At 34.5% G+C, this 16479-nt stretch overlaps 1 protein-coding gene across 7 annotated transcripts in view; it reads right to left on the reverse strand.

The window, feature by feature from the left end:
• WASHC3 (WASH complex subunit 3) overlaps positions 1 to 16479 on the reverse strand; it is a 104642-nt gene that overhangs the window by 66608 nt on the left and 21555 nt on the right. For 6 of the 7 annotated variants that reach the window (XR_006205055.1, XM_042947528.1, XM_042947529.1 and 3 more), the window contains exon 6: positions 5890 to 5954. Coding sequence is in view for 6 of the 7 variants with exons in the window: in XM_042947528.1 (XP_042803462.1) it covers positions 5890 to 5954 (65 nt within the window). In the remaining variant the exon portion in view is untranslated. Of the gene's footprint in view, positions 1 to 3255; positions 3813 to 5889; positions 5955 to 16479 lie in introns of those variants that run through there. The other variant, XM_042947532.1, reaches the window with a different exon arrangement.

Genomic DNA, 16479 nt, shown 5'->3' on the forward strand with positions numbered 1-16479 from the left:
GATGTTGAAAAAACTGGATAACCACATGCAAAAGAATGAAACTAGATCACTATATCACACATAAAAATTAACTCAAAGTTAATTAAAGACTACGATGTCAGACATGAAAACATAAAATTGCTAGAAGGAAACATACAATAAGCTCCTTGACATTGGTCTTAGTAATATTTTTGTGGCTCTGAGTCCAAAAACAAAGGAAACAAAAGCAAAAACAAACAAATGGGATTATATCAAACTAAAATGCCCCTGCACAGCAAAAGAAACCATCATCAAAATGAAAAGGCAACCTACTGAATGGGAGATTTTTGCAAATCATATATCTGACAGAGGACTAATATCTAAAATATATGAAGGACTTATAAAACTCAACAACAAAATAACAAACAACCTGATTAAAAAATGGGCAGAGGATCTGAATAGACATTTTCTCAAAGAAGACATACAAATGACCAACAGGCACATGAAAACATCTTCAACATCACTAATTATTAGAGAAATGCAAATCAAAACCACAATGAGATATCATCTCCCACTGGGTAGAATGGGTATTATCGAGAAGACAAGAAATAACAAGTGTTGCTTAGGATCTGGAGAAAAGGTAAGCCTCACAAACTATTGGTAGGAATGTAAACCGGCACAGCCACTGTGGAAAACGGTATGGACATTCCTCAAAAAATTAAGAATACAAGTATATGATTCAGCTATTTGACTTCTGGGTATTTATCCAAAGAATACAAAAATGCTGATTTGCAAAGATATTTGCACCCCTATGTTCATTCAGCATTACTTACAATAACCAAGAAATGGAAACAACTTAAATGTCCATCATTGGATGAATGGCTAAATAAGTTGTAGTATATATATTTATATGTATAGGTATGTATGTATATGTGTATGTACACACACAATGAATACTACTCAGCCATAAAAAAGGATGAAATCTTGCCATTTACAACAACATGGATGGACCACAAAGGTATTATGCTAAGTGAAATAAGTCAGATGGAGGAAGACAAATATCAAATGATTTTACTCACATGTGGAATCTAAAAAAAAAAAAGCAAACAAATGAATTAACAAAATAATACAAATTTAAGTTCACAGGTACAGGAAACAGATTGGTGGTTACCAGAAAGGGAGCAAAATGAGGGTGGGCAAAATGAGTGAGTGGAGTGAGGGATGGTGATGGATGATGGTAATGACTTTTAGTGGTGACCACTTTGTAGTGTATACAGTGTATACAGATGTCAAATTACAATGTCATACACCTGAAACTTATCAAATGTTATGTACCAATTTTACCTCAAAAAATGCTACAAACTGTACCCCACCCCCGCACCCCCCACTAATATTAACAATGTGACCAGCTGAATTTCAATTTCAGAAGTCTGTTCTTTACTGCAAAGTTTAAAATACACATTTTTCAGTTTGAGAAAATGAAAACTGTATAAACCAAAAGGATAACTACTCTGTGTATGTTAAGTATGTCTTTGTTGAAAACACAATGGTATACAGGCGACTAGAGGATTATAAATAAGTTGCGATCCAAAAGCCTGGAAAATCCATTGATACCTATTCCCTCATTAAAACATTCATAAACCACAACTAACATTTACTGGCCATTTGCTGCTTGTCCAGAGCTGTGCTAAGTGCTTACATCATTCTCTAAGTCTGAACAACTCTGTGAAGGGTGAAGTCCTATTTACCATTTTACTGATGAGTAAATTTATGCACAGAGCAATTAAATAGTCCAGGGTCATATTGCTAGACAGTGGCAGGGCAGAATCTGAATATGCAGACCATTTCTAGAGTCTGCCTTAGGATGAGCCGTAACCATCATGAATTTCATCTCCTGCTGGGCATGTACAGAGGCTAGTCTATGTATCCTAGAACAGTAAAAGTAGTAATTACTAGGTAATAATAGTAACCATAGTTCTAGGACATAAAAGTATACAAAAGAACAGGATAAGGGAGAAAATACTTTTTTTTCTCCTGATAAGAAAATTTGCATTGATTCAAAGAATATACCTGTTCTATCGTTCTGAATGCAAAACTAGAATAGATTAATCTTAAAAGATTTCCATTTTCTCTCTCCTTAAACTATTTTTTTAAATGTTTACTTATTTTTGAGAGAGAGACAGAGCATGAGCCATGGAGGGGCAGAGGGACACACAGAATCTGAGGTATGCTCCAGGCTTCGAGCTGTTAGCACAGAGCCCCACGCGGGGCTCAAACACAGGACCTGTGAGATTATGACCTGAGCCGAAGTTAGACACTTAAACGACTGAGCCACCCAGGTGCCCCTGAACTATTTTTTTTAAAATTTTTTAACATTTATTTATTTTTGAGAGACAGAGAGAGTGCAAGTGGGGGAGGGGCAGAGAGAGAGACACACACACACAGAATCTGAAGCAGGCTCCAGGTTCTGCGCCGTCAGCACAGAGCCCGACGTGGGGCTTGAACCCATGAACCGTGAGATCATGACCTGAGCTGAAGTCGGATGCTTAACAGACTGAGCCACCCAGGCGCCCCGAACTATTTTTTTTTATGTTTATTTATTTTGAGAGAGAGAAAGCACAAGTGGGAGAGGGGCAGAGAGAGAGGGAGAATCCCAAGCAGGGTCTGTGCTATGAGTGCTGAGCCCATGGAAATGTGAGATGATGAAATGAGCCAAAATTAAGAGTCAGACACTTAATTTCCTGAACCACCAGGCGCCTCTTCCCTTAAACTCTTTAGAGTATGATGGTGACAAAGGTACTCTTTTACATATCTTTATTTCAGTGTCATTGGAAACTAATTTTTACAAGCTAAACAGGAATAGTTCTTGGCTATATAAGCACTATTGTTATTTTCAAAATCTTGGGAATTTCAAAAATAATTCATCATTTAGAAGTAGCAAACAGGGGCGCCTGGATGGCTCAGTCGGTTGAGTGTCCGACTTCGGCTCAGGTCATGATCGTGTGGTTTGTGAGTTTGAGCCCCGTGTCAGGCTCTGTGCTGACAGCTCAGAGCCTGGAGCCTGCTTCAGATTCTGTGTCTCCCTCTCTGCCCCTCCCCTGCTCACACACTGTCTGTCTCAAAAATAAATAAAACATTAAAAAAAAATAAAACAAAGTATCAAACAAATTTTATTTGGTAACTATCAGGCATTTTCTTCAGTTTCATAAACTTTCTAAAATTCAACGACAGTCATTTTTCTAGGAAAATAGCCAGGTCTTATTTCTCCTTATATAAACTGTTTTATTTTAAAATTATATACTCTTAGCTTCCAAATTTTTATCCACACAGGTCAATGAAATCATAATGTATTTTTGATCAGTATTTATTTCTGTATCAACTTCAGCTTTGCTCTTTGCTCAGTGCAGACAGATCTAGACTATTCTAACCATTGTAGGAGTCTGTCTTACTACTTAAGGCTAATTTAAAAAAAGTGTATGCTTACACTTTAAAGGGAAAACAAAACAATCTTTACTGAAAGTTCTTGGCTGAGGCTTAATTTGTACTAAGATTCTCAATAAAAGTATACTCTTCCCTCAGATGGCACATTTTCTCTCCTTCAGCATCTCCAACTTTTCTCCTAAAGTCAGACTCCCTAATTTTCTATAAACATCATTCTCAAAGTGCCAGGATTCCTCTTTAACAAGATGGTTGATTTCACTTATCATATCTAGATAAATGCTGAGGTTTTCTAGTAGTAGCAGTGATAGGTTATAGTGAGTCACCCCCTCTTCAACCCTTGTGACTGATGGCATGTACGTATGAGGTAATGGATCAGAATTCAGGCTCCAGGCTGTGGTTGAGGAGCAGCTTTTCTGTAAGACAAAGTTAACTGTTACTGGAATTCTACCCCAAAACTTGGCACCACCTTGCAACTGAATGTTTCTCAACATTTACGGACAATGACGGGCCTTCAAACTTCTAAATGAGATACGTCAAGGAAGTATTGGGGTGCTGGGCATTCTCCCCTTGGTAGTCATCCATGGACTTCCTCCCATAGTGATACCTAAATGGAGTCTTAATTAATATGAAATTAGCCAGGCCAGAGAGGTCCAAGGAGAGGTAAAAAAAATTGAAGATACCAAAAGGGAATAGGGGAATTCAGAGAACTGCAAATAGTCTGCTACAGCTGCAGGAGATAGGAATGTATGGAAGAGGGGCAAGAAATGAAGCAAAAGAGTCTGGGTCTTGATGATAAAAGCATCTCTAAATGCAATTCTAAGTTGTTAAACTCTGTGTTGAAGGCAGTTGAGAGTCACAGAAAGTTTTGAAAACAAGAACAAAGCATGAACAGACCCACTAAGGCTTTCGTGGCAGACTGAAAGAGAATAAGGAAACCAATCAGAAGCAATTATAATAATTCAGGTAAGGAATGATGAGGGATGTGGTCAGCTGTGAGAGATTAAAAATGAAAAAAATCATAGTGACTGACATAATCAGGGATAGGGAAGAGGGTAAAATCAAGGATGACTTTCAAGTTCCTGGTGTGGGAGCTGATTGAAGTAAAGGATTATGAAGTAGGTTTAGGCTGGGCAGAGGATGAAATGAAGCCAGTAGGGGGTAAAGAAATTGGATATCCAACATATGCTGATACTTATTGGACTGTTAGTTTTCCAGTACATTTTCTCTAGAGAGAAAAATCATCATTTTAAAGGTCATTTTAGCTCTCTGTTATTATAGAAGATCTACTGTGTATTTCCAGAAGCAAAAAAGAGGTCATGGTCAATGTTAAATATATTTATAACATATATTCCAAAGAATACCAAAATGGATTGGACCCATATGTTCTATTCACATTAAAATATATGTCACAATCCATCTGCTTTTAAAGTGTGTGTCAGAAACAATTTCCAGAACAACTGCCAAATATCCTGGAGATGCTTTAGTTCAAATTACCAATATACGCCATTGTACTTGAACTGTTTGCTACTTGGATATATACTAAATGTAGATACATGTTGGAAATCTATTCTTACAGACTTGAAAAAAATTCTTAAATATTATTTTTAAAAGATAAGATAGGAGAAAAAGACTGTTTTACGGTGTTTCACCTCCAAAATGCACACATTTTCTTGAAGGGCTGAGAGCCAAGAAAAATTTCAAAGTATACTGCTAATATAATATGAATGTCTGGATAACATAACCAAATACATCGGAGTGAACTAAAACCCCAAACTGGACTCTTTACAAGTATCTAGATACTTGAAAAACAGACTAGCTCTGAATAATCCATTAAGATATATTTTATCCAGAATGAGCTATGTAGCCAGGTTTGCTTGGATGGAATAAATTATTGTCAAATTTCTGAGCCACAATTTGTCAGCATTTCTCAAAAATTTTTTTTATAAAATTCACACAAACAGATATCTAGTTTCATAATAATTATTAATGTGGACCTAGAGTGGCTTTACTTTATTCCTCAATCTGGCTCAACTTAGATCATGGTAGAGTAAACTTCTTATATACTAAGGTCTTAAAAAATCTGGTAGATAATTAAGAAAAGAAAGAAAAAAAAAGAATAAAATACAATAAAAAAGAAAAGGTAGCATGAAAGAAAAAAAAAAAAACCCCTGCTTCATATAGACATTACTGCATGCAGCAAAACTGTCATCAAATTCCATCTCTTTTGGATATATATATATATATATATATATATATATATATATATTCATCAAGAATCTATTGAAACTGCTCCTTAAATATGCAAAGGCTGTTTTTAGTAGCATAGGGTAGATTTTTCAATTTTGTAATATTGGGAAAGACACTCTTTATGAAGATGGTTTCTTCAACCATAAAACACTGTTTAGTGGAAAAAATAGAGCTTGGAATATTTTTATTATAAATGATAAATTCAACATATTAGTGTAACATTATATTAGAAAAATTACTTACTCAAGAAGATCTGGGTCTAGTCCTTCCAATATCATTTTGTTTCTTATTGCCATCACTGGAACACCCTAATCAAAGGACACAAGACAATCAATTATTAAAAATGCCTCTTTCATAAAAACAGATAAATAGACCAATGAAGCAGAAATGAAAGCCCAGAAATAAACCCAAATACTGATGGTGAACTAATATTTGATGAGGGAGCAAAGAATACTCAATGGAGAAAAGACAGTCTCTTCAATTAATGGTGCTGGGAAAATTGGACAGTCACATGTAAAAGAATAAAACCTGATCTTTATTTTACACTACGCACAAAAATTAACTCAAAATGGATTAAAGACTTATATGTAAAACTTGAAACCATCAAACTCTTAGAAGAAAATATAGGAAAAAAGTTCCTTGACATGGGTCTTCATAGTGATTTTTGTGGAAATCACACCTAAAGCATGAGCTACAACATTTGTAAATAAGTGACACTATATCAAACTAAAAAGATTCTGTTCAGCAAAAGAAACCATTAAAAAAGTGAACATAAAATACCTACAGAAATATTTAGGTATTTATAAACCATATGTCTGCTAAGGGGTTAATATCCAAAATACATAAAGAACTCATACAACTCAATAGCAAAAAACACAAATAATACAATTTAAAAATGGGCAAAGGACCTGAATAGGCATTTTCCAAACAAGATATATGAATGACCAACAGGTACACGAAAAGATGCTCAATATCCCTAGTTACTAGAGAAATGCAAATTAAAAGTCACAATGAGATATTACCTCTATGCCTGTTAGAATGACCGTCATTAAAAGATAAGAGATAAGAGATGCTGGTATGCACATGAATGAACAAGGGAAATTTTGTGCACTGTTGGTGGGACTGTAAATTGGCACAGCCACTGTAGAAAACAGTATGAAGATTCCTTAAAAAATTAAAAATGGAACTACCATATGATCTAGCAATTCTAGTCCTGGGAATATATCCAAAGGAAATGAATACACTAACTCAGAAATATATCCTGTAGCCCTATTTTCCTACTAGTATTGTTTATGATAGTCAAGACATGGAAACAAGCTAAGTATCCATCAATGGATGAATGGAGAAAGAAGTTGTGGTATATACACACACAATGGAATTTTATTCAACTACAAAAAAATGATAAAATACTACCATTTATGACAACATGGATGGACCCTGAAGGTATTATGCTAGGTGAAATATGTCAGACACATAAAGACAAATGCTGTATGATCTCATTCTATGTAGAATCTAAAAACAAAGCAAAACCACCAAACTCAGAAAAAAAAGATCAGATTTGTGATTACCAGAGGCGGGGGTTGAGAAGAAGGAAGGGGAATTGGAGGAAAGTGGTCAAATGGTACAAACTTCCTGTTATAAGATAAAGAAGTACTAGGAATGTAATGTAAAACATGATGACTACAGCTAACCCTGCTATGTGATATACAGGAAACTTGTTAGGAGAGTAGATCCTAAGAATTCTCATCACAAGGAGAAATTTTTTTCTTTTCATTGTATCTATGTGAGATGATGGATGTTAACTAAACCTACTGTGGTAATTATTTCACAATATATGTAAATCAAACCATCAGGCTGTATGCCTTAAACTTATACAGTGATGTATGTCGATTATTTCTCAATAAAACTAGAAAAAAAGTAAATAGAAGCTAAAAAAAAAAAAACCCTCCTTTATAGGTTTCCATATACCCCCAAAACAAGACCTTTTATATGGCTCATTATTTAAAATTGCTCTTCTTTTGCCTTTATATTAGTATGTATGTAGCCCTTGAAAAATTTTTTTCATGTTTATTTTTGAGAGAGAGAGAGAGAGAGAGAGAGAGAGAGAAACAGCATGGACAGGGGAGGGGCAGAAAGAGAGGAAGACACCGAACTCGAAACAGGTTCCAGGCTCTCTGAGCTGACAGCACAGAGCCTGATGCAGGGCTTGAACCCACAAAGTGCGAAATTATGACCTGAGCCAAAGTCAGAAGCTTAACTGACTGAGCCACCAAGGTGCCCCTACAAGGTACATATTTTAACTGACTTCATGGAATCAGTGCTATCAATAGCACATCCCCAAATTAAGTCATTTGCACTTATCCGTTACTAATTCTGCTGTACACACATCAGATATCATATTCTCACTTTCTTATATCACCAAAAAAAAGGTGATAACTCAAATGATTAAAACTTTGGCTGGGATGGTACAATACATACTTAACAAGGTGAGTAAATGTCTTTTCAAATAAAGACTTCAGAGCTTTCTTTCTTTTTTTTTTTTATGTGTATTTATTTTTGAGAGAGACAGAGTGACAGCATGGAAGGGGCAGAGAGGGAGACACAGAATCCAAAGCAGGCTCCAGACTCTGAGCTGCCAGCAGAGAGCCCGATGCGGGGCTTGAACTCCCAGACCACAGGATCATGACCCGAGCTGAAGTCGGACGCTTAACTGATTGAGCCACATAGGTGACCCTGAGAGCTTTCTACTCTGAAGTATAGTTATGTTAATGTTCTTTTCCTAATGGTCCAACTCCATTTGGATACATTATGCACAAAGGTCAAATAATTCAAGAACTCTCCTGGGACTATTTATATATCTTGCCTCACCAATACAAACACTAAGTAATGATAATGCTAATAGTGTACAAGTCACAAAAATACTAAGAACATATAAATCTTAAAATTCAGGATAAGAATATCAAAACTAAGAAAAGGATATGTCAGAAATAAATACAAATGTATTTGAAAAGGTAAATGATTTGATGATAAATAAACATTTATTGAAAGCTCACTAACAAAGCTCTAAGGGAAGAAGATGCAATCAAGTCTCTTTGTCAATTCCTGCTCTTCACATCATTCCAAAAGATGAGGAAACGTTAATATGATGTGTTAAATTTGAGGACCTTGGTTATATCACTTTCAAAAGTAGAATCACTGTGCTTTAAAAGGTTGTACACATGGCTGGGACCCTCTCCGTCTTATCTCTTCATCCCATGTGGCAAAGGGGTAAGCTGAGTCAGGGACCACATGGGGAAAAAGCTCAATCACTTCTCCACTGGTGCTGCATACTCTTCCCTTCAGGCCTTCCGTGTCACTAGCCAGTTGTGTGACATTCAATTTTGAACCCAAGATATAGAAGAGGCCCTTTAGGAGCACTGATAGTCCAGTCCAATTTCTCAGAGCTCTACCCTGAAGTTTCTGGCACCAACCCAATTAAGATTCCCCTGCTTTCTTTTGCAGTTGTCCCTTTTGTTTTCTAGTCTCAAAAGAGTAAATTTCTAGGGTTAGTGGTAGAATTCTGATATCACAATCCCATACCTTCAATGTTTAATAACACTATGGCAGCAGAGTGCTTTATGCTGAGAAAAGACATAATCAGTCCCTGCCCTCAGGGAGTAGTCTAATAGATGTATGTGTTAGGTAATCACAGTACAATCATGCAATTGATACAGAGGTTTCTAGAATGGGTAATGTTAGACCCAAGGAAAGGCAGACTGAGTTGAGGACAAGCAAAGGATTTGCTGAGGTGAGTCTTAAAGATGGGATAGAAGTTTTGATTAAAATGAAAAACACAAAGACTTAGAAATATACACGATGTTTAAATAATCTATCTTATATAAGTTTTCTCAAACATATATTTTTAAGAACAAATATATACTTGTGTAGATAGGTCTCTCCCCAACAATGCTGATTATATTTTACATTTCACCTGATAAAATCTGCATTTAAATCTAGGCAAGTATATGTACAAATGTGAGAATCAAATGGATTATAAATTTAATATGAAAAGTCTTCAAATTTAATGACCATATATCTCTCACAAAAATGTTACAGATCTTGCCATATTAAATTCAGATCATTATTAACTACAATCCTCATTTTTAAAATCAGAAAATGTATTAACATTTCTTATTTACTTTTTTGAAAAATGTCCAGAAAAGTTGGTTATAGAAGGAGTCATAAGTTGCCTTCTATAACCATAATTTCTTATTTCAGCAATGGAGGAGGAAAAGTCCAAGTTCTCTACAGCTTGCTAGGTTAAAGGAGTTTGGGAAAACAGGCTGTCTTTCAAATTTATAGGTTACCCAGAAGACTCTTTCTCCTGAGAGGCAGCAAAGGCAAGACTGTCATTTACAGGTCCTTGTATACATTCATCTTCATAACTGTTATGTTTAAATTATAAATTAGTAAAATGTAATCTACTAAGCAGTGGACATTTAAATGCATCCTAAATGTTAGAAAGATGAAAATAAATAACACCTTTGTAAAATTTCTTCAAAGCCATACTCCTTAAAGTAAAACTGTTCCATGGGGCAATCTTTAATAAATTCTAAAAAGTAAAATATGGTAGGTTTGGAAGGCAAAGAATGTGGAAGATAAAACTTTGGGCCTCTTGTTAGCTTATGAAGTTTCAGGATAAATGAAAGGGAAAAAAAAAGGCAGTTACTTGCTTAGGGCCATCCAATGTGAACAGACACTTACATTTGGAAGAAAAAAGGAGGAGTTTAGAATATTTCATAAAAATACACTAAAGTGCTAAGGAGAGATGTGAAAAAGAGCAGAATTTTATGTTATATTTCTTTAAAAATGCCTCTCTTTCTATTAACTATGGTTTGATGGTATAAGGTCTTGCTACAAACTCAACTACATGACTTATTTATTATACTTTAGCATAATCCATAGGACATCATCGGAAAGGTTATATAAATAAGTTACAAAGCCAAAAAAACAGAAGGGAGGAGAAATGTGGTTGAAAAAAACATTTCCTAAAAGATAGCAAAAAAAGTGTGTATAAAGTGGAGATGAGGAGAGGCAGAGGGTAAGGAGTAATGGGGGAGGATAAGTTGGCAGAATTAGATAAGCTCCCTATTTTAACATTAGTTTTACGGACTTGGTTATAGTATAAAAATAATAGAAACCTAAATTTGTAAGCTCCATATTTTACCTTTCATTTCTTAAAGCTGTTTACAGTGTAAGAATACTGATATTACCAAAATTTGGTGACTCTTTAGTCCTTTATGTACATGGATACAGATAAAAGAAAATACAAATAACTTATAATATCTTAGCCTAATAGAGACTTTTAACATTATCATCACCTTAATACAAATCTCATAAAGCTTGACACAAAAATAATTTGGCCTGTGTTCCAAACGATGCATTCCAAAGGGATTTGCTGCTATGTTTCCAGTGATGTTGCTTAGAAAATTTGTTGTTTTGATATATTCTTCCTTAGGGGTTAAGGAACAGAGCTGGGTTTGTTAAACATCAAAAAGAAGTGTCCAATTTCTGATCTCCAAGAGACAAAGCTACTGGTGGTCTGAGGAGGACACGAGAGACCTCAAAACTGAAGTCTACTGAACTGTGGGATTATTTTTGGCAAGTGATAATGGCACTTAGTCCAACATAAGTAATGAAGAAGAGAGAAGGCAGCCATAAGTTTGATGTTCCAAAAAATCACGTCTGTATTTGCGTCACTGGAGAAAGTGTGTAAAGAAGCCACACTAATGAAATTATGATGGCAACACTAACAGTTACTAGTTTCTTATATCACAAAAACTGAAGGTTGCCAATATTTACATTTATGTATTGTGTTAATGAAAGACAAGTTACTAAACTCTTTTGTAAACCATGTTGAGATTTTCCTAAAGTTTTAGATTAGGAGAAAAAAAGGCCTTTACTCAATCTAAGAGATAAATGACCTTCCTTTTTCAAAGTATTTGTTCATAAAGTAACATAAAAATGCTCCTTATACTTTAGTTTTCCCTCTCAGTTTATAAGCTTGAATCACAACAATTCAGTTATAAAAGATGGAAAATATGAAGCTTTTTTCTCTACGTAGCTCAACAATTAAAAAAAAAAAAGATCTGTTGAGTTGACAGGTGGATAGTACTTTTTTTATTTGCAGGGAGAGGGAATGTGTAGGAGTTGAAAAGATGCTACGGGTTGGAAAAAAGGTAACCAGTCCTCTAATCAGGTTGTTTATTTAAAACTAGCTTAGTGAAATGAACTCAACCATTTCTTTGTCTTCTGATTTTCAATAGTGCTATCTTAAAAATATCTACACTGCCTTTTCTGAAATATATTAAGTATGGTGCTATAATTAGAATACAATTTTCAGGTGAAATATTCTATATAATAGTAAATGTTTACCGAACAAACCCTAACACAAGAGCAAGCACATGCTCAATGATCTCCTTCTGGAAGTTTTCAGTGAAGGAATACAAGATTAATGTAAATAAACTCTTAATCACTGTAAAATGAATATGGCTGTCCAAAAAAAGGGGAAGCTTTATTCCTAATGACTTGCATAGATTTAGAAAATGCTAGACTCTGATATAACTCTAATACTGTTGCCACAAAGGGTTGTTGATTTGAACCTAAATATGTGGGGAAAAAAAGAGGTTCACATATCCTGACTAGTGCTATACACAGTGGTTTACAGTGGAGCGAAGAGGAAATTATGCCTTTTACAATGATTATCTCGAGAGATAAGTTCACAGTGAGAATGTATTTCTCACTGAGTGCCCATGATATATCTTTAAAGATGAAGGAACAAATCACATGGTAAAATAGACAAAAATGACACTGGCCATGACTAGGGCCCCAGAAAATTGGTGAGGTAGTTATTATTACTTTATTCATAAAAAATAAATATGTTAACAATTCCCCATGTGACTTTTAGCTATGGGAACTAAAGTTAACTTAAATCCCTATCAAGAAAAACCTTTAAAGAAATTATTTCAAAAGGCGAAGGATCTATCGTTACGAGTCAGTTCAAAATACAGCTGCATCAATTTCCCCATGTGACCTATTTTCCCCCTGGATACTCTTGTAACATGATAAATATTAAGTGCAATGATCATGGTGCATTGTGTTTTCTTTGCATTTTGTAGGTACTCAAGTATTTGTTGATTTAAGAGTAATTTGGAGCATTATAATGCAAAAATTATATCTAAAATTTAAAGACTGACTTTGTAGACTAATTAATGCTAGAACTCCATTGTAGAATACCTCAGCTACATTATAGCTTTGCTATACCACATTTCACTCAAATGATACTTGTTCGTTGAAATAGGTATTCATTAAATTTTCCTAAATTTAACTACATTTCTACTTTCCAGGAATAAAAACTTAAAAAGAATTTCTCTAACAAATCATTTTGGAATTCACTACTTAAGAGTGTAATTAAGTTCAGATGGCCTCGTGTTCCGTTTTTGAAAACTTAACTTACTTATACTAACTTACTTATACTAACTTATATGTACTTAGTCAAAGAGATTTAAAGAAATATCTCCAAATACAGCAATAAAAGCTATAAAAATAGAATTCCTGGTAGTTAATTATAAAGATGATTCTACTGATTGAAATCACAAAATAGTCGCTTTTGAATTAATTTTCCAATAGTGGTAATGTGAACTGGTGTGTTATAAGTCTCTCACTCAATGCCCCAGGGATCCACAGGTACCCATTTCAGGAGGTATGACCAGTATCAGCCATTCCACGTGGCTACAGAACCATAATGAAGGGCCCTGTATCTATTATCAGTGTGTCATCAGCACATAGTCTAACCAACTAACCGAATAAAAGTCATTTGTGAACTTAGGTTAGGAAAACAACAAGGAAAGTTGGGATGCTGTCTTATATTATGAAAAACTGTGGCAAAATGTACTTATCTAGAGACATTTTTAAAGATTACAGTATTAAGATGTAGATATCTTCAAGAAGAGAAATAAATATCACTATTTTCCCAACAAAATTTAGTATTTTGAAATCTACTTCTTTTTAAAACATACAGTTAACATAGTATCATTTTTTCCAAACTATAAAACAATCCTTAGCAAAAAATTAACTTGCAAATGAAATATGTTATTGTATGTTACATTGCTGTGATCTATTCAAGATGAATTATCTTCCACACCAGGACTGTCTACCCCATTACGAATGTTTATGCTATCAGATCCTTGTCAAAAATGGTGCTAAAATGTCTTCCTCAACTTGATGGTCTATAAAACCTCTAAGATACTTCTCTCTCATGAGAGGTGAGCCTACTTCCTTATTATAGCTCATTTGCTTCTCTGGTCTTTTACTTTTTCTCCCACTGATTAACTGTAATCTTAGACAAATTTATAGTTAAAGCGAGAATCACAATATTTCTGAAAAGGGTAAGTAAGTAACTACTTAACTGACATCACTATTATTTCCTCCTTACAACTTTGGAAAACTTTTTTGTGAGGTCCCTTATTTCTGACAGAGGTGGTCAGTAGGAAAGAAGATAAAAGGGCACTGAAAAATCAAAGTTGGGTGACTAAAAAAATTACAGTTGGATTGGAGTAAAAGAACTATACCACACATTTCAGCAAGTATAAAAACTGTCATGTTAGTGTGTATCTTCAAAAGCTTAAGAACCTTAATAGTAGAGTACCGTTCTTCTTGTCACAATTTTTAAGTGAGTTGGAATGAAAGATATGAAATCAAAAGTTAAAAACGTTTTTCTGCTACATGCCCCTTGTTTTTTTTTTTTTGGTTCCCATTTTATATATCATTTAAAGGTGATTCCTATGAAATTTAAAACTACCTTAAGCTTATCCTCTAAAAGTCCCCTCTATGTTTTTGTTTGGTTAACTCCTTTTTCTTTCTTTTGTGGAAGTGACATAGGGAGGTACAGTGTTACAGTGAATTTAAGGCAGATGAAATAAATTTTATTGGCATTCAGCAAAATAAACAAATAAAGAATTGAATGTTTTGGCTTGAACGGATTATTTCAGATAGGCCATCCTATATAAATTATTTTAATGATGATACCAATGACACACAAATATGACACAGGGAATAAATTCCTAAAGAAATATATTCTCTTCATACATACACTTATACTTAGGAAAAACTGACTTGACAAAAATTTTTAATTATCTCATATATTATTAAAAAACAAAGAATTCAAGTGTACAGCAGCCAGAACTCCTCCTACAACTCTAAAGGAGACTAACATCTGTGTACACCAGCTTGTTGGTATGTGACTACTCTTCAAATACGACTGAGGATTCTAAATACTCTTGAAGTTCACAGTTCAAAATGCATTTTCTCCAGAGACTGTAAATACCATTAATGGTTAAACAACTAGTTCCTGGAAACAAATGATTTAAATCAACATTTTCTTGGCAACTGAATGCCTCAAAGGACAGCTACAATGAAAAATATGTGGTATCAGTAGTAAAATATTCTGAGCTATAGGTTTATGGCAAAGTGTTATTGGCAAAGAATATATGAGGAATAGATAAGGTACGTGCATATAGTATTACCAAATGGATATTGACAACCATCTTACTTAGTACCGACCCACTACATGTTTTTCCTCCGGTGTTCTAAGGAAGATGAGAAATCAGGAAAACAAATATATCAGGAAAAGCAAATTTAAAACCTGAACTTAGCAATATTATTATTTACCACTCTCTAACAAACACATACAAGAAAAGTAAAATAGCAAAGCACAAACAAAAGGGCAGGTACATCATTTAAGAGCAATACTTCTCAACATTAAATGTGTACACAATACGACTGGCTCCAAACTCAAGGCAACCTGGGGAAGTTCAAAAGGCAGCCAAACATTGAAAAATCATAACTGATTCTGAAATCAATTCATTTGGAAATTATTGAAAAATTGGGTATTTTAATGAAAATCTACAATCTTATTGGGAAAGTGAAACACTTTCCAGTAAAATAGGCATGATAATTCTTCACACATGGTTTCCTTAGAGGCTAGTTCATTGACTTTAGCAGAGAATAAGTAATTTTTTTTCTTGGGCCAAAAATATAACAAAAAGTTACCTGTTTCTAGGCCTTCCAGATACTCAGGGTATGGGAAAGCATAGATAACACCTCAAGGGCTCTCAATTGGTGGCTAACCGTCATGGTTTTTGGCCTTTGGGGAAATCTTTATCCAACACTTTTTCCATCTGATATAAGATAGGATGGAGAGGAAGGAGGGTAACTGTGGTTTCTTGAGTTCCACTGACCCCAATTCAAAGTTACCATTCTGCTAAGCTTTGCTTTTTTCTTTTAGTTGTAGTCCAATGTACCTGGCCGACCATTTAGTTGATGGGAAAGATAGAATATTTTCCCTTTTCAATTTGCAAAGTTGGTTAAATCATGTAATTAATTAAATGGGCAAATGTTCACTTGTATCTTTTCTTTATCCACATTTATATGTGTAGGAAATCAATTATTGCACATGCAGCTTTTATCTTCAATGAATAGTGTGATGCTAAAACACCACAGAAAGTTGCCCCCGGCACCCCAACCTTTATGTATTCAAAAAGTACTGACCTTGATACTGATTAGTCAACTTTAGGGAAAAAAACACATGTTAATATAATACAGAGTCAGAAAACAATGAAAATACAAATATCATATAGTTAAAGTAAATCTGTACCAGTGCTTTCCACAACTCTGACTATATATGAACCAGAAGCTCCTCCTTTTTAAAAAAATTTTTACGTGTATTTATTTTTGAGAGAGAGAGAATGTGAGTGGGGAGGGGCAGAGAGAGAGAATCCGAAGGAGGCTCCACGC

The sequence above is a fragment of the Panthera leo genome, chromosome B4 (assembly GCF_018350215.1).
Source record: "Panthera leo isolate Ple1 chromosome B4, P.leo_Ple1_pat1.1, whole genome shotgun sequence".
In the NCBI taxonomy this organism is placed as follows: Eukaryota; Metazoa; Chordata; class Mammalia; order Carnivora; family Felidae; genus Panthera; species Panthera leo.